At 47.5% G+C, this 19,108-nt stretch overlaps 3 protein-coding genes across 5 annotated transcripts in view; 2 read left to right on the forward strand and 1 right to left on the reverse strand.

Moving 5' to 3' along the window:
• The window catches only part of angpt4 (angiopoietin 4), a 38,885-nt gene extending 32,232 nt beyond the window's left edge, over positions 1-6,653 (forward strand). The window contains exons 8-9 of the mRNA XM_078418879.1: positions 528-658; positions 1,985-6,653. Of these exons, the coding sequence (XP_078275005.1) occupies positions 528-658; positions 1,985-2,145 (292 nt within the window). The 3' untranslated portion in view covers positions 2,146-6,653. The remainder of the gene's footprint in view (positions 1-527; positions 659-1,984) is intronic.
• Positions 1-19,108, reverse strand: part of LOC144604451 (uncharacterized) — a 60,363-nt gene that overhangs the window by 38,007 nt on the left and 3,248 nt on the right. Inside the window, exons 3-5 of one of the 3 annotated variants that reach the window (XM_078418887.1) lie at positions 18,956-19,029; positions 18,196-18,415; positions 8,499-9,942 (exon numbers count right to left, since the gene is read on the reverse strand). In XM_078418887.1, coding sequence (XP_078275013.1) covers positions 9,584-9,942; positions 18,196-18,250 — 414 coding nt within the window. In that variant the 5' untranslated portion in view covers positions 18,251-18,415; positions 18,956-19,029 and the 3' untranslated portion in view covers positions 8,499-9,583. Of the gene's footprint in view, positions 1-8,498; positions 9,943-18,195; positions 18,416-18,955; positions 19,030-19,108 lie in introns of those variants that run through there. The other 2 variants (XR_013548724.1, XR_013548725.1) reach the window with 2 other exon arrangements.
• abraa (actin binding Rho activating protein a) lies at positions 15,922-17,013 on the forward strand. The gene has a single exon (XM_078419307.1). It carries the CDS (start codon positions 15,922-15,924, stop codon positions 17,002-17,004), a length of 1,083 nt encoding a protein of 360 aa, XP_078275433.1. The 3' UTR covers positions 17,005-17,013.

Consider the following 19,108-nt stretch of genomic DNA (forward strand, 5'->3'; position numbering starts at 1 on the left):
TCGCTAAGTGCTTTTCGGTAAGTGCTTTTTGCCGGCACGACAGGGGGGGGGCTGGTAGGGAAAGGGGGGTGGGGTAGAGTAACGGTAGGGGCCCCAGTACACTGCTTTGCCCGGGGGCCCATAATGCTGTAAAAACGGCCCTGGCTGCTGCCCCACCACCTCTCAGTATTAGGGACATGCGTTGAATTCTACATTTGTACGTTCTGCCCGTGACCGCATGAGTTTTGTCCGGGTTCTCCGATTTCCTCCCGCACTCAAAAGACATACAGGTTTGTAGGTTAATTGGCTTTGGTAAAAAATGTAAATTGTCCCTAATGTGTTGGATAGTGCTAGTGGATGGGGATCTTTGGTCGGCGTGGACTCGGTGGGCTGAAGGGCCTGTTTTGCGCGCTGTACCTCTAAACTTGTAGAGGTGGTGCAGTGGTTTCTTGGCCATTGCTTCTACATGGCTGGGTCTTCCTGGAGTCTGCGACCCCAGCTATCATAGTGTCGTCTGCAAGTTTGCCAACCATCTTTCCTTCCCGCAGGCTCTTCGTGAGGGGATACAGAGGCACAGCAGGGCTCCAGAGCAGCCTGGCAGCTCACGGGGTCAGTTTCAGCACCAATGACGCGGACAACGACAACTGCCACTGCAAGTGTGCGCTGCTGTTAACTGGAGGTACGAGGGTGCCCCCCCTCCCTACACCACCCTCCCACCACCCACCCACATCCCTGCTCAGAGTGACCATACACCTTTGATCTGAGAGAGCTTAGAAAGTCAAAAGAAATTGCAATGGAGGAGGCCCAGGTCTGATTGGGAATGGGAGGGGGAAGTTCAGGTTGGTTAAGCCGGACTGAGCGGAGGTGTTCAGCAAAACGATCGCCGAACCTGCGCTTGGTCTCGCCGATGTAGAGAAGTTGACATCTGGAACAGTGGATACAATAGATGAGGTTGGAGGAGGTGCAGGTGAACCTCTGACTCCCCTGGAAAGACTGTTTGGGTCCTTGGATGATCGAGGGGTTAGGTAAAGGGAGAGGTGTTGCATCTCCTGCGGTTGCAGGGGAAAGTACCTGTGGAGGGGGGGTTTGGGTGGAAAGGGACGAGTGGACCAGGGAGGTACGGAGGGAACGGTCTCTGCGGAAAACAGAAAAGGTGTCCATTACCCTCCACAGATGCTGGCTGACCCACTGAGTTCATCCCGCACTTTTTGTCTTTTGCTTGTGACTCTTTAAGGCCACTCCACAAATTATTAAGGGCGGTATACAGTGATGCAACTGGTAGAACTGCTGCCTCACAGAGCCGGAGACCCAGCTTTGGTGGGGGGGGGGGGGGGGGGAGGGGAGGAGTGGGGGGAGGGAGTGGTGTGGTTGGAGGTATTGGTTTAACGTGATGGAATTAGTTAACTGGTTTAAGGCATTAATTTAACCAGTTAAAGGTAGAAACAAAGAACTACACATGTGTGTTTATACCAAAGATAGACACCAGGTGTAAGGAGGAACTCAGCGGGTCAGGCAGCATCTCTGGGGTAAAAAAGAAGGGCAAAGTTTTTGTTTGGGACCCTTCTTCAGACTTTAGGCAGTTAGAGGTAACTTCTTCAGGCAATTAAAGGTATCTGGTTTAACCAGTTGGTAGCATTAGGTTTAATCTGTTTGAGGCATTGGGTTTAACTAGGTGGAGACATTGGGTTTAACTAGTTGGTAATTGGGTTTAACTAGTCATAGCATTGGGTTTAACTGGTTGGAGACATTGGGTTTAATTAGTTGGAGACATTGGGTTTATCTGTTTGGAGACATTGGGTTTAACTAGTTGGTAGCATTGGGTTTAACTAGTTAGTAACATTGGGTTTAACTAGTTGGTAACATTGGGTTTAACTAGTTGGTAACATTGGGTTTAACTAGTTGGTAGCATTGAGTTTAACTAGTTGACGGCATTGGGTTTAACGGATTGGGGCATCCCGTAACTGGGATCAGGACTGACTTTGAACCTGCCTCTCTCTCCCCTCAGGCTGGTGGTTCGATGCCTGTGGCCTGTCCAACCTCAATGGGATGTACTACGCAGCTGGCAACCATCTGCGAAAGCTCAACGGCATCAAGTGGCACTACTTCAGGAGCCCCAGTTACTCCCTGCAGGCCACCACCATGATGATTAGGCCCTTGGACTTCTAATGCAACATGTGAGGCTTGCACAGATCTAACCAAACGCTATCAACCCGTTAAACTCAATGAACTCAACTGGTTAAACCCATTGCCTCAAACCAATTAAACCGAATGCTATCAACTGCTTAAACCAAATACCTCCCAAGAGCTCCATCCAGGTATACTCAATGCTACTAACCAGTTAAACCCAATGCCTCCAACCCGTGAAACCTTAAACCAAATACCTTGTTACACTCAATTCCTCCAACTGGTTAAAACCCAATGCCGCTAAACTCAATCCTATCAATCAGTTAGACCAGTGACTTCCAACCAATTAAGCCCATGTTGCTAACCAGTTAAACCCAATGCCTCCGACCACCATTGATCTAGCATTCTGCGTGTGGCAAAAGACCTCCAGCTGCCTCAGTTTAGTGTTGTTTAGTTTAGAGACACAGCGAAGGAACAGGCCCTTCGGCTCACCGAATCCACACCCACCTTTGATCACCCATACACATGTTCTATCCTTGGGACAATTTACAGAAGCAAATTAACTTACAAACCAGCACGTCTTTGGAATGTTGGAGGAAATTGGAGCACCTGGAGGAAACCCATGTGGTCACAGGAAGAACGTACAAAATCCGTAGTCAGGATCGAACCCGGGTCTCTGGGGCTGTCAGGCAGCAACTGCAGTTTCTACAGAAGAACCAGAAGTTGGTTTGAGAGGTAGTTCGCCAGTAGCTTCTCAAGGGTATGTAAAGGTAGGCAGGAAATGGTGACTTCCCCAGTTGCTTCCGGAGCTGGAGAGTGGATAATAATGGGAATATATTGAACAAAGGGGAGAGTTTGTGGGCCTGGGGTAAATCAGCTCACACGTTCTGGCAGAATCTTATCTCCCAAGCCTCTCACCATCTGTCAACCCGAGTGTTTTTGAGATTCGTTCTGTAAAAATAGCATTGGTGAGTGCAGAGAGGAGATGGTGACAAAGTTGTCTGTGCAGAATCATACATTTTCAGCTGCCGGTACACATTCCATGAAGCGGCTATATTTGTTGCTCTCCTCACTGAGTTGGAATAAGATGCGAGACGCAAGCAAAGGCAGAAGCAATGATTCAATTATACTTTCTTGTCACATGTACCTAGCTAGGTACAGTGAAATGCTTTGTTTCACATAAAACCCATAAAATCATACAGCAGGCCTCACCTAGGCAGCACACAATGATTCGCCATGCTTCTGGCGCCGACAAAGTTACAAAGAGGCCATCGAACAGTCTTATCTTCTGCTCGCAGTGGTGAACCAGGCTTGCCACACATCCGCTGGGCCCCCCTTCATTCTCGGTGGCCCTCCTAGCACCCAGCAGCACAGGCCCCCCTACGCTCTCAGCATTTGCTCGTGGCAGCCCTCCTCATTGTCGCTGAACTCTTGTGCAGAACACAAAGTGCTGGAGGAACTCAGCGGGTCAGGCAGCATCAATGGAGGACATGGACAGGCGACATTTGGAGTCAGGTCCCTTCTTCAGACTGATATAGATAAATTCATATGTTCATATAGGAACAGAAGTAAGCCACTCACCCCATCGAGTCTACTCCACCATTCAATCTTGGCTGATCTATCTTTCCCTCTCAAACCATTCTCCTGTCTTCTCCCCGTAACCTTTGACACCCTTACGAATCAAGAATCTGTCAATCTCCCCCTTAAAAATAACCAAATCTTGACATCCACAGCCGTCTGTGGCAATGAATTCCACAGATTCACCATCCTTCTACATAAATCCCATTTGCTCACATTTGGCCCATCTCTTCTAAACCTTTCCTATCCATGTACCTGTCTAAGTGTCTCTAGTATTCTGTGCTCTACAGGAATAATGTGCCGTTTAGGTTTATTATTCTCAAGTGTACTGAAATACAGTGAAAAGCTTTGTTTTGCATGCTATCCAATCAGATCGGATAATACCATTCATAAAAACAATCAAGCTAAACTCAAGTACAATAGAGTAAAGGCAAAGATACAGAGTGCAGAATATAGTTCTCAGCATTGTAGCACACCAGTTCCAGAGATAAAGTCCAATGTCCGCAATGGGGTCGAGGTGAATCGTACGGTTCCCTATGTTATGGAAGGACCATACAGAAGCCTGAAAACAAGGGAAGAAGCTGTTCCTGAGTCTGGTGGTGCGCGCTTTCAAGCTTCTGTTTCTTCTGCCGGATGGGAAGAGGGAGAAAACGGAATGGCTGGGTGGGACAAGTCTTTGATTATAAATTTATTGGCAGGTATGCAATCATCTATCATTCCATAGGATTATTTGCCTAGGCTCCGATAGATTTTTAAAAGTGTACTCCAAATTAATTTGGTTTTGCACTGCCTATTGAAATTTAGGCAGAACAAATTTTAATTTTCTTTCAGATCAAATCAGAATTATGGGTGTATAAGGAACTTCAAAGGTTTCAAAAGTCTTTTATTGTCACGTACCATTTAAGGTACAGTGATATGCGAATTACCATACAGCCATACGATAAAAAAGCAACAAGACACACAGATACATAAAAGTTAACGTAAACATCCACCTCAGCAGATTCCCCACATTCCTCACTGTGACGGAGGGCAAAAAAGTCCAAGCTCCTTCCTCTTTATTTCTCCCGCAGTCTTGGCAGTCGAACCATCCGTTGGGGCGATCAAAGCTCCCGCAGCCGATGGTCGAAGACCCCGCATCGGGCCATCGAAATTCCCGCGTCGGGGCGATTGAAACTCCTGCGTAGGGGCGGTCGAAACTCCCGCAGCTTGGAGTTCCCGATGTCGGTCTCTGCCCAGTCACCACGGGCTCTGTGATGCATGCCGCATGCACCCACAGATGGAGCTCCGAGGTCGATCCCTGGCAAAAGGATCGCGAGCTCCGCGATGTTAGGTCCACAGGCACCCGCAGTGGAGCTCTCAAAAGTTGGTTTACAGCAAAGCCCTCCAATTCCTTGATGTTAGGCCGCAGTGCGGACAGAGATACGATACGGGGAAAAATCGCATCTCCGTCGAGGTAAGAGATCGGAAAAAGTTTCCCCCAACCGCCCCCCCTCCCCCAACCCCTCACATAAAACAAGCTAAACAACACTAAAAACATACATTTAACACATACTATTTAAACACAAAGAAGGAAAGGACAGACAGACTGTTGGCGAGGCAGCCATTGCTGGTGCCACCCGGTGAATAGTGCTTTGCATCAATGACTTTGGAAAATCCATTAAAATAAACTTCTATTAAATAAAACACATCAGATTGTATTATATTCTGCTTCTTAATTTATAGCAGTCAAGGACTGAAGAAGGGTCTTGATCCGAAACATCACCCATTCCTTATCTCCAGAGATGCTGCCTGTCCCGCTGAGTTACTCCAACTTTTTGTATCTGTCTTCGACTTAAACCAGCATTTGCAGTTCCTTCTTACACATTTGATTTTAATTATTAATTGGTGGTGGAGGCAGAAACGACAGTGGCGTTTAAGAGGCATTTGGATAGGAACATGGATATGTAGGGAATGGAGGGATATGGAACATGTGCAGAGGTGACTAGTTTTTTTGGTATCATGTTTGGCACAACCATTTAATTTATTGTAGAGATACAGCGTTGAAACAGGCCCTTTGGCCTACTGAGTCCACGCTGACCGTTGATCACCCGTTCACACTAGTTCTATGTAATCCCACTTTCTCATCCACTGCCTGCACACTTGGGACGATTTACAGGGCCAATTAACCAATAAAACCGCACGTCTTTGGGATGTGGGAGGAAACTGGAGCACCCGGTGGAAACCCACGTGGTCACAGGGAGAACGTGCAAACTCCGCACAGATGGCAGCCGAGGTCAGGATCAAAGCCGGATCTGTGGCGCGGTGAGACAGGCTCTACCGTGTGCCTTTGTGCAGCCTGATATTTTTATGCCTGAAAGATATATTTTAATATTTCTCCACCTCGCATATATTCCTCGTCCATTGGGATAAGACCTGAGATTGTATTATTTTCATAACTAAGGAAATTAAATCAGAATAATTGCAGCAATGTCCTCTGAGACTAGACAGTAAATTTAACCTGTCAAAGCTTCGGGAGAAGGACAAGCAACCTCGGGTTCACACTGCGACAGTGTGCTCCACATCTGGCTTTTGTGAAGCACAGATGTGGTTCTTGTACTGAGGTCTCTCCACCAGCCCCACACATTTTATGGCCTCTTTCATGCTAGATTTATGCCTGCCTTTTTTTCCCCTCAAGAATGAGGAAACAATTGGAGAATTTAATCCACTCACCAATAAACCTGTCACATCTCATAGCCAATTCTCCAGAAAAGACCTGGAACCTCCTGAAGTCAAATATTAATTTGCACGGAGCTCCAAGTCAAACCCAAGGGAAAAATTACAGCAATGTCTGAAACATTGGGCTGTTTGTTTTCTTTGAATACTTTTGATGATATTGGTTTAAAAGTAGCAGAAATGTTTAATTTAGTTTAGTTTATTGTCACACGTATTGAGGTACAGTGAAAATCTTTTGTTGCGTGCTATAATGTAGGAAATAAAGGCCTTTTCAGAAAGAGTGAAGAATGATCCAATTGGATAACGTGTGAAGAATTATTTGATTGCATAGAATAGAGTGAAGAATCATTTGATTGTTGTAGTATAACATGTGGAGAGTCATTTGATTGCCCTGGGATAACGTGTGAAGAATCATCGATTGCGTAGGATCTGGGGCAACCGTAGAAAACTCACGCCGTCACGGGGAGAACATACAAACTCCGCACAGACAGCACCCATAGTCATGACCAAACCTAGGTCTTTGGCACTGTAAGGCAACAGCTCTACCACTGCATCACTTGGTCCAAACATTTCCTGCAATCAAACACAAAGTGTTGGAGGAAGTCAGCAGGTCAGCAGCATGTGTGAAGGGACTGGACAGATGATATTTCAGGTCAGGACCCTTCTTCAAACTGATCTTTCTTCAGTATATCCACTCCAGGACATCCGAGATCCAGGAAAGCTTAGAGGGATATGCAACAAATGCAGGTAAATGGGACTAGCTTAGATGGAGCATCTTGTCAGCATAGACAGGTTGGGCTGAAGGGCCTGTTTCTGTGCTACGTGACTCTATAACTTTGTGAAATATATTTCATAATGTTAAAATGCTTGTTGCTGTGACTGTGTCACCATCTGCTGGTCAACTTATTGAGAACCTAATCCTGACAGTTGTCTCAATGGTTCAATGGTACTTTAATGTCACATGTACCTAGGCACAGAGAAATTCCTTTTTTTTTTTCTAACAGTTCAGCACAAACCTTACTATACATCGGCAGAATCATACCTAAGTACAAGAATGTAGGTATGGTAGATTACATTGAGATAGTACACAAGATACATCATAAGCTGGTGCTTAAGTAACTCAGCGGGTCAGGCAGCATTTCTGGAGGACATGGAAAGATGACATTTTGGGTCGAGACCCTTCTTCAGACTGATTGCAATGGGGGAGGAAAAGCTCGTGGGAGTGGGACAAAGCATGGCAGGTGATGGTTGGATGACGGTGAGAGGTTCTTTTTGACTGGCAGTTGAATGGACAAAGGCTAGAGGTGAAAATAACCCTTTTTCAAACTAATTTGAAATAAGCTGGTAAAGAGGTGGGAGCGAGACAAAACCTGGCAAGTGATGGGTGGAGAAACAAGCAACTATAGATGTTGGTTTACAAAAGAAGACACAAAGTGCTGGGGTAACACAGCTTTCTCCTTCAACCCCCCCCCCCCTCTTCCCCACGCCAATGAATCGTAGAGTCATACACAATGGAACAGACTCTTCGGCCCAACTTACCCATGCCAACCAAGATGTCCCATCTACACCAGCCCCACCTGCCTCCGTTTGGCCCATATCCTTCTAAACCCTTCCTATCCTTGTCTGTCCAAATGTCTTTTAAATATTGTTAAGTACCTAAATCTGAAGACCCTAAACGAGGTCTCCCCATTCCCTCCACAGATGCTACCTGACCTACTAACTTACTCCAGCGCTTTGTGCCTTTTTTCGTAAACCAGCATCTGCAGTTCCTTGTTTTTCCACCTATTGCATGCCAGGCTTCGTCCCACCTCTCTTTTCAAGCATTCCCCCCCCCCCCCCATTCCAAACAGCCTGAGACGTGGCCTGCCCATTTCCCTCCACAGGTGCTGCCTGCCCCAGCAAGTCCCTCCAACAATTTGTTTTCAAACATGTTAAGTCATGAGTCAGCTGAGCATTTATCCAGATGCTTTATTGCGCATGAGGAGCTTGTGAATCATATAACATTAACCGTGAACCAATGTAGTCTGCTTGACACCAGAAGCCATAATTTTATGCTTGCCCCCCCCCCCCCCCCCCCAACACCTGTCAAATTATTCAGCTGTCCCGTGCTAATGACTTTCCATCACCCGACTGCTCTGTGGGATATAAATAAACAGGTAAACAGGTTTGCATTTTTAAGACTGACCTGAGTTAGTCAAAGAGGAGAAGGATTTCAGGAGTACATGGGGGGGGGGGAATACTGAGGAGGTCACATCAAAGGTGAATGTCCGCCCGAAGATTCCTCACTCTCTGGAAACTCTTCCCGCTGTGAAAAAAGTGGGATCAGTTCAATGGAAAATCTCAGTCTTTAGAAACAAGGAACCGCAGGTGCTGGTTTACCAAGGAAAAACACTGTGCTAGGAGTAACTAAGTGGGTCAGGCAGCATCTCTGGAGGAAATGGATAGGTGACGTTTTGGGTCGGGACCCTTCTTCAAACCCTATCCATGTTCTACAGAGATACTGCCTGACCCGTTGAGCTACTCCAGCATTTTGTGTCTATCTTTGGTATAAACCAGCATCTGCAGTTCTTTTTACTTTAAAGGAACTGCAGTTGCTGTTTTACCAAGGAAAGACACAAAGTGCTGGAGTGATCTCTGGAGATCATGGATAGGTGATGTATCAGGTCCCTATGGGACCCATCTTCGGACTGAAGGGTTCTGACCTGAAACATCGCCTACCATGTTCTGCAGAGATGCTGCCTGACCCGCTGAGTTATTCCAGCACTTTGTGTCTTCCTCAACCCTTGTACATGTTTCCAGAGTGTAGAGTGGGCTATTAGAATGAAGAGATCCCAAGGTTCAGGAATGTGCTATCCACTGGAAACGATTATCTGTCACAGGTCGGGTTCAGCTAATACAACAACAATAATTTGTATTTGAACAGTGCCCTTCACAAAGCAAAATATCCCAAAGTGTAAGAGTCAGGAGTCATGTTGCAGCTTTATAGGACTTTGGTTAGACTGCATTTGGAGTATTGTGTGCAGTTCTAGTTGCCCCATTACAGGAGGAATGTTGAGGCTTTGGAGGCGTTGCTGCCAGGGCACACCAGAGGGCCGCTCCGGCACCTCTGGTTTGAAGAAAGGTCTCGATCCGAAACATCACCCATTCCTTCGCTCCAGAGATCCCGCTGAGTTTCTCCAGCATTCTGTGACTATCTTCGGTGTAAATCAGCATCTGCAGCTTCTTCTGACGCGTTCCGACGGGCCGCGGCTGTGGACTGGGAACACGGCCGGAGACCTTTATCGCGATGCCGCAGTCTCGATGCCTCCCGAATCGCCGCGTAAAAGCCCGTGTCGGGGCCCGGCCGGGGCCTCGCAGGTAGAACGCGCGAACGGGCCGACGGAGCCCGCAGCTGGGACCCGCGTCGACACCACAGAGGTGTGAAGTGGGGCGTCAACAGTGGTGAAGCCTCGGCAGCGGCAACAGTGAAACCTCGCGATGATGGGATGGCGACGGCGATGCCTCGCGGGTTGACCCATGGTCGACGGTCAATGATAGCGTGGAGGACTGCTGTGAGGGGAGGGAGGGTAAGAACAATGGAGGACAGAGGACCCGGCGTGGGGGGATCGCTGTGGAGGAGGGGGGGGGGAAACAAAAGGAGGAGCCACCGTGCTTTGTAACGTTGTCATTTTTTGTACACTGATTCAAATTTGAGATTGAAATGCATTAAAAGCTAAGATGCTTGAAATATGAAATTAAAATGTAAAAAATGCTCGAAACACCCAATTGGACAGGCAATATTATAATAAGAGGAATGTTTAGCCGCCGTAGGCCCTGACTCTGTAGGCCCGCACAGTGTAGGCTAACTGGGCTGCCAACTGTCACGTATTAGCCGGGACATCCCTTATTTTGAGCAAAATTGACTTGTCCCGTATGGGACCGCCCATGTCCCGTATTGGGCCGGGGTGGGGGTGGGGGGGGGGGGGGGGGGTGCTGTAGGCCCGGACGCCGCCTGACGGAGGTTGCTTAGCGGAGGGGGAACGGGGGAGCTGAGGGCAGCGCCAGTGGCCTCCACCAACGCCCGGCCTCACCGCCGCTGCTGCTGCTGCTGCTGCCGCCTTTCCCCCTGGCCCACCTCAGGCTCACGGTTACCCAGTCACATCCAGGCCCTGGCTCCGGCTGCTTCCCCCGGCACCAGGCCTGGCTTTCCCACCGTTATGGAGCCGGCAAACCCGCCCCCAAGAGACAAGCGCCTCATGGAGGTCCAGCCAGAAGATGGGTGACGTTTCGGGTCAAGACACTTCGGAAGGGTAGGAAAAAAACCCCCTGCAGATGCTGGTTTAAATCGAAGGAAGACACAAAATGCTGCAGTAACTCAGCGGGTCAGGCAGCATCTCTCGAGAGAAGAAATGGGTGACATTTCGGGTCAAGACCTTCTCCCTTCAGATCTCGTCCTGAAACGCACTTATTCCTTCTCTCCCGAGATGTTCTCTTCCGAGATAACCCGCTGAGTTACTCCAGCATTTTGTGTCTACCTCCAGACACTGTAGGCCCGGACGCCGCCTAACGGAGTTTGCGTAGCAACCCGCCTCCCGGCCCGGACGGCCGCCATTGGTGTAGTGGGAGCACGTGGCCGCTGGCAGGGTGAGGTCACGTGGGCTGCGGGTGGTGACGTCACCTTGTCCCGTATTTAGGGCTCCTTTATAACATATGCTAGGCCCAGCACCAGGTTAATCCTACCCTGGGTAAAATGACTATGGTGGATAGCATTTTAAACTGCATGCTCTATTGATAGTCAACACTGACTTCCATCCTTTCCTTGCGGATATCAATCAGAGTCCAAATCTTGTTTTTATTTTGAGAGCAGAGATCTCTGGCAGAACGTTGGTCTCATAAATTAACAACATGCATTCCATGTAACTAGAGAGAGGTCAGTGCCCAATCACCTCCCCGGGACATTGACTCAAATACTTGGATCAGCCACCCCAAAGTGACCACCTGTTCACAGAAATCAGTCACCAGTGCACTTTTTACTGTTAGCAAACATTTGCCTTATTTGGATAATCACAGTCATAAAATCATACAGCATGGAAACAGGCCTTTCAATTCAGCTTGTGCATGCCCCATCTATGTTAGTCCCACCTGCCCACATTAGCCCATATCCCTTTAAACCTTGTGTAAGAAGGCTCTTGACCTGAAACGTCACTTATTTCTTTTCTCCAGAGATGCTGCCTGACCTGCTGAGTTACTCCAGCAGTTTGTATTTATCTTTACTCTGAACCTATCCATGTACCTGTCCAAATGTCTTTTAAATGTTGCTATAGTAACTGCCTCAACTACTTCCTCCGGCAGCTCGTTCCATATACCCATCGCACTCTGTGTCAAATCATTGCCCCTCAGGTTCCTGTTAAACTTTCCGCTCTCACCTTAAACCTATGTCCTTCGGTTCTCGATTCCCCTACTTTGGGTAAAAGATTCTTATCTATTCCCCTCATGATTTTGTGCGCCTCTATAAGATTGCCTCAAAGCTGTGGCTCTAGTCTTTAACTTTTCCACCATGGGGCAAAGGTTCTGACTATCTACCCTATCTATGCCTCTCATAATTTAATATACTTCTATCAGGTCTTCTCTCAGCCTTATATTATCTGGCTTGTTTCCAAGACGGCAATCGTGACTACAGTGCATTGGCCTTACAGTGTTGGGGGATGTGCTGAGTTTGAAGGAGACTTGAAATGCCTCCCTTTGCACCTGTAATCTCCCCCGCTCTGCCATTGGGTTTCTGCTAGGTGGTTGCAAGGAATTCTGATTCACTCAGTCCGACACAGCCCTGAGACCCTAACATTACCACAGAGAAAAAGCACGCTATTCTCAAATGCTGCCATTTACAAATTACTGATGACAGATGGACGAGAATTAACTGTATTAGTTCCCCTGGCACAATTTAAAAGGAAAGGCGATCTATATTTACACTAAAATCACACTGGGAGTGAAATCAAAACTACTAGATTATCTACCAATTATACATTCTCCATTGTCAGAATTTATTAAATATTTTACAGCTTTCTGTTTTACAGATAGATATACAGACTCTCGTAAGAAACTAAGAACTGCAGATACTGGTCTATACAAAAGACACAAAGTGCTGGTGTAACTCAGTGGGTCAGGCAAAATCTCTGGAGATCATGGATAGATGACGTTTCGGGACGCGATGCATCTTCAGACATTGCAAGGGGGGGGGGAAGAAAGCTGGGAGAGAGGAGAGGTAGGACAAAGCACGGCAGGTAATAGGTGGACATAGGCGAGAGCGGTTTGATAGGCAGATGGTCGGATCACAGGCCGGACATTAAAGCAGATGGCATGAGATTGACGGATTTAAGAGTTACAAGAACTGAGGAGTTATTGGTGTGGTTGTTCTACTATTTCATGCCTGCCAAGATACAGTGAAAAACGTTGTTTTGCATGTAATCCAGGCAAACCATACCATACATTAGTAGATCAAATAGTAAAATGTTGAAAATAAATGGAGTGCAGAATATAATTTGCAGTTACAAAGAAAGTGCAGATTTTTAAAAAGTGCAAGGGGACAATGAGGTGGATTGGAAGATCGTGAATTCATTCCTAACTCAGGAGAGGTCTGCTTAAGAGTCTGATAATAACAGCGCGGAATAAACTTTTCCTCAATCTGCTGGTGCGTGCTTTCAAATTTCCATATCTTGTCTGATTTTGCTGCCAATATTACTGCAAAAAAACTGAGTTTCAAATATTGTCTAATTCAATTTGGTAAAGTCAGACAGTATGGATAGGTTCTAACATACCATAAGGCACAAAGTGCTGGAGTAACTCAGCAGGTCGGGCAGCATCTCTGCAGAACAGGGATAGGTGATATTTCGGGTCCGGACCCTTCTTCAGGTGCTGAATAACTCCTGCACTTTGTGTCATTCTATGTAAACCAGCACCTGCAGTTCCTTGTATCTATACACGTATGGTGTCTCAGCAGTGGCAAATTAATCACTAATGGCAAAGAGTTTAATTATTAATTTCACCAGGCACCAACACATCTGCTGAAGGCACTGCCCCTTTAAGGCTTGTCATTTGTAGACATGATGTCAGAAGTTATGGGTCTGTTTACATGGAAGAAGTTGAATGGAACATGTGACTCACAGAGGACAGCAGAGTGTGTAATCTGTTGTCGTGGATTAGTGCAGCAGAACACAGGAGACTGCACGCCGAGTACATCCACACAGAAATAACACACCGGTCATTCCAAAGTCATGTTACTCTATGTTATCTCCTGCTACCTCATCGCTGAATCATTCTCATTAAGCTTTCTGTACCACACTGAGCCTCAGGTCACCGCAGTCCCTGCGACTTACACTGTTCGCGCTGATCACTCCCATTGCTGCGTATTGACCAAGAAACACAACGGTTCTATGATAGCATCTGACGGGGTTGCTCCTCAAGTTTTGACTGCATTTCAGCCCCAAGCTCCTGATCTATGGCCACCCAATATGGAGGGGGAAGGTCTGTCGGTGGGATTGGTGGGGTGATTTCCTTGTCGGTTTCCTGCTGGGCCTGGACAAGAAGACCATTCGCAGATCCAGGCAACGGGCAATCGCGGGTTCTGCCGATTCGACTGCCTGCCCCTTTTCCGGGCTTATGTTCATATGTCCCTGGAGACGGTGCACACATTGTCCACAGGGACAATAGAGGCCTTCCATGAACGCTGGTCGCCACATGGGGTTGAATGCATTGTGAAAAAGGATGACAATGTTGTATTGTGATGTCTGTTTGATTGGTGTTTGCAAATTGCCGGGCAGTTTTGATCTTTCCAATACCGTGTAAGGGTAAGAAATTGAAAATAAGCACCTTGTTAAGGAAAAAAAAAGGTTTGATGGTACTTTATTGTCACATCTACCTCAGTAAAGTGAAAGTCTTTTTATGCATACATTTCAATTGCAAGGGGCGGCACAGTGGCGCAGCGGTAGACTTGCTACCTTACAGCGCCAGAGGCCCAGGTTCAATCCTGACTATGGGCGCTGTCTGTGTGGAGTATGTACGTTCTCCGTGTGCCCACGTGGGTTTTCTCTGGGTGCTTCAGTTTGCTCCCATTTTCCAAAGATGTGCCGGTTTGTAAGTTAATTGGTTTCTGTAAAATTGTCCCTACTGTGTCGGATAGAACTAGTATATTGGTGATCATTGGTCGGCACAGGCTCATTAGACTGAAGGGCCTGTTTCTATGCTGTATCTCTAGACTAAACTAAATGAAACTTAACCATTTTACTACTGTCTGAAGAAGGGTCTTGACCTGAAATGTCACCTATCCGTGTTCTCCAGAGATGCTGGAGAACTCTGGAGCTGCTGATTTACTCCGGCACTTTGTATCCTTTTGTGTACTAAACAGCATCTGCAGTTTTTTCTTTCTACAATCTTATTAAACATAGGCACAATTAGATTTAAGTATAAGAATATAAGAATGGTAGATTACACTGAGGCAGTACACAAATGTCACCACATATTCGGCTCCATCTTGTACCCTTCAGAGTTGTTAAACATGTGGAGACCTAACTTGGCCATAAAGGCCCATTGTCCTGACGGCAACACTGTGTCGACCTGGCTGGGCGATGTTATGGTGTTCTCCATCTGCCGCTCCATGTCACTGCACGGAGAGAGAAAGGTCCCGGCCAGAAACATCACCTATCCACATTCTCCAAAGATGCTGCCTGACCTGCTGGGTTATTCCAGCACTTTGTGACTTTTTTTTGTTATTAGATCTGAGAGTTGACATTATCTGTTCTGCCTGTCACTTTATTGCAGATTGCAAGACATTGGCTTGGCATCTTGATGCAGAGTCTGCAGCAGGGTGATAGAGAGAGGGAGGGAGGGAGAGAGAGAGGGATGGAGGGAGGGAAAGAGAGAGGGACAGGAGATAGATAGGGAGAGAGAGATGGAAGAGAGAGGGTGGGAAGAAAATACATAGAGCCAGAGAGAGAGGGAGGGAAGGAGGGAGGGAGAGAGAGGGATGAAGGGAGGGAAAGAGAAAGGGACAGGAGAGAGATAGGGAGAGAGAGAGAGAGAGAGAGAGAGAGAGAGAGAGAGATGGAAGAGAGAGAGAGAGAGGGGGGGGGAGAAAATACATAGAGACAGGGAGAGAGATAGACAGAGAAAGCCAGACGGACAGTTAAAGACAGTCAAAGAGTGGGAAGGAGACAGAAATAGAGAGGAGTGAGTGAAATAGCGAGAGTGGACAGAGAGAGAAAGACAGATAGAGATAGAAAACGCGACAGACTGACATAGAGATAAGGGAGAGCGAGAGAGAGGGGGGGGGGGGGGGGGGGAGGAAGAGTGGAGACCGATCTAGGAATGAGGGAGTGGACATGTGCGGGCGCCAGTCGGAACCAAGCACTTGTCCTGAAGCTGAAATGCCACATACTATTCGAAATACCTCCAGGCTGGGCGCTATATAAAGCGCATGAGAGCGGCCCCGGGGAGCAGAGAGTCGAGGCTTACTTTCCCTTTCTATCGCAGTCAGTGTGTGGGTGAACACTAAGGATGAACGCTGAGGCCAGGTCTCCCAGAGCCGTCAGTAAAGCTGCCAGGAGGTTTAGGTGCGTCTCCATGGTGAACAGCCTGGCTAGAAACTGGCAGAAGTGGGCAAATGAACACACGGACAGGCAGAAAACACAACCGGTGGGCTGGCAGCCCAGCAGCTCGGCCGAGGAAGACCACGTCAAGGAGTGTTGTCCTTGTGTGCCTGAGATGCAGACAGCTGGACAGCCGCAGCTCAAACCAAAAAGCAGCTCCAACGGGAACGACGTGGTGTCTGTGAAAGAACCGATGGCACCTCAAGAGATTGGGCTGTCCATCAGGACTCTCCCCGTGGTTAAAACCGTGGGCGGCAGGAAGACCACGAAGAGCAACGAGCTGGTGAGTCTGATGACCGATCGCTTCAACCAGCCGGCGTTGGAGGAGGCACCGAAACCCTTTCTGGGCGACAGGTCCCCAACCCGAAGACGTCTTCGCCAGAGCAAGGCGTCAGAGATCGCCGAGAGTTGGACGACAGCAGAGAGGGAAGGCAAGGAGCCGATGGCCAACGGCAGCATGGCCAGCGATGGGGGAAGAGAGAAGAGGAAAGAGGGGGATGAAGAAGAGTGCGAGGGGAAGGATGGGGTGAAGAGGAAAAGGTTGCTCCGAAAGGTCCATGTGCACACGATGGGAGATCTGAGGAGCACTTGGCTCCGGTGGGCTGAGGATCACATCGAGAAGCAAAAGCTCAACCCTTTCAGTGAGGACTTTGACTATGATTACGCCATGACCTTGCGTCTGAAGAAGGGAGACCGGGGCTATGGGCGGCCCAAGGAGGGGAGCGAGTCGGCGGAGAGGGGCGAGAGAGCCCAGAGACACGTCCGCAGGGAGATTGACGAACTGTGCTACATCATCAGAGACATGGGCGCTCAGGGCAAGGACGGGAAGACCAGAATCACCTTCGGCAGGCTCTTCGACAGATATGTCACCATCTCGGATAAAGTGGTTGGCATTTTGATGAGGGCGCGGAAACATGCGTTGGTGGACTTCCCGGGGGAAATGTTATGGCAGGGGCAAGATGACCATGTCCTAATCACTCTCCTGGATTAACAGCATCCGCGTGGCTAGAATCAGGGCAAAGATGTCTCTTAATGAAGCGCGGCAGAGATTGTCTTTCTTATTCTACATCTTTCAAAGTGAAAGTGTATGTATACACAGCATCTCCTCGGGGCAGAGACTGTTGCAGTATATTTTGTACGTATTTTTCTACGAAAGTTAGCATTTCATGATTTCGATGTGGGCTATTTGATTGAAATAAATATGTATCGTGCGCAAGGTTTGAATAAAGATATTGGTTTATCACTGTCACGTGTACCGAGGTCCAGTGAAAAGCTTTTTGCGTGCTATCCAGTAAAGTCATACTATACATGAGTGCAGTCAAGTCACACGCAAGTACAACAGGTAGTGCAAAGAGAATGTGTAGGAATGAACTACAGAAGCTGGTTTACACCGAACATCATAAAACGCTGGGGTAACTCAGCGGGTCAGGCAGCATCGCTGGAGAAACGGCTGAAGAAGACTGAAGGCTGATGACTGAAGAAGGGTCTCGATCCCAAAAAGGCACCTATTTATTTTCTCCGGAGATGCTGCCCGACCCGCTGAGTAACTCTAGCATTTTGTGTCTATTTTCAGTGCAAAGAGAATGACTGTGAAGAAAATGTGCTTGATCGTGTAGGAAGGCACAAAGTACTGGAGTAACTCAGCGGGTCAGGCAACATCTCTAGAGGATGTCTTGCTGGCTTGGACAGAGCTGTTCCCAAACCAAGCTGTGATGCATGTAGCTAATAAAACTAAAGATCAGAAAGCTTTTCAAAATTATGGCTGTGGAATCTTGAGCATCCACCTCAGTGTGCAGATGGGTTACTCTGTTTAATCTCTGATTGCTGTTTTAACTGACTGTTGTCATATTGTATAGAAATATTATATATTTAATCATTCATGAGGAATGAGCAATATTGAGCACTCTGAAGAAGGATCCCAACCCAACGTCACCTATTGATGTCCTCTAGAAATACTGCCTCGCCCCCTGAGTTACTCCAGCACTTTGTGTTCTATTAGAGACAATCTCCTTATTGGTCAGAGATAACAAATGAAGTAAACCTGGATCTATTAATAAGAAGTAGAAACAAAAAAAACTGCAGTTGCTGGTTTCCAGAAAAACAGACACAAAGCGCTGGAGTAACTCAGTGGGCCAGGCAGCATCTCTAGAGGATATGGATAGGCGATGTTTCAGGTCGGTACCTGAATAATCCTGTTCAGAACATGGTCGAAGATTCACAGAGAAAGCAGAATTCATAGAGATCTGAACAAGGGTCTTGAGCCAAAACGTCTCCTATCCGTGTTCTCCAGAGATGCTGCCTGACCAACTGAGTTACTCCAGCACTTTGTGTCCTTTTGAGCGCTCTTCACTTGTGTGTCTTCCTCGGTAAAGTCAGAGTCACCAATGATGCTGCACAAGCACCTGAAAATACAAAGTGTGGGAGTAACTGAGCAAGTCAGGCAGCATCACTGGAGGGAATGGACAGGCGATGTTTCGGGTTGGGACCCTTCTTCAGACTAATGGAATAGGGGGGGGGGGAGCAAGCTTGAAAAGAGAGATGGGGGCAGGGCAAAGCCTGGCAAGTGATGGTTTACTTTAGTTTGATTTATTGTCATGTGCACCAGGGTACAGTGAAAAGCTTTTTTGCTGTGAGCTATCCAGTCAGTGGAAAGGCTGTACATAATTACAATTGAGTGCTCCACAGTGTACAGATACAGGATAAAGGGAATAACATTTAGTGCAAAACAAAATCCAGTAAAGTCCAATAAAGTGGATGCAGGTGAGGGGGGGGGGGGGGGGGGGGGGAGGGGGGCGTGATTGGCAGACAGGTAGAGTCAGTGACAAAGGCTAGAGGTGAAAAGGCTGTCAGATAATGAGTGGAGAGGAATTAAATGTAAAGCCAGAGGGAAGGGTATAGGCTGGAGGGGTGGAATGAGGCAGGATAGCAGGAGAAATGCTTACCTCAATAAAGCCTACCTTTCCTTCTTTCGCTCACCCTGTTCTTCTTTCTCCCCGAGGCATTTCCATTTCAAAGCCTTGCACATGAAATAATTCAGAAAAGGAAAGAATATCATTGTTGTCATACTTTATAATCTGCTCATACTCAATGTACAT

The sequence above is a fragment of the Rhinoraja longicauda genome, chromosome 22, assembly GCF_053455715.1.
Source record: "Rhinoraja longicauda isolate Sanriku21f chromosome 22, sRhiLon1.1, whole genome shotgun sequence".
NCBI lineage: Eukaryota > Metazoa > Chordata > Chondrichthyes > Rajiformes > Arhynchobatidae > Rhinoraja > Rhinoraja longicauda.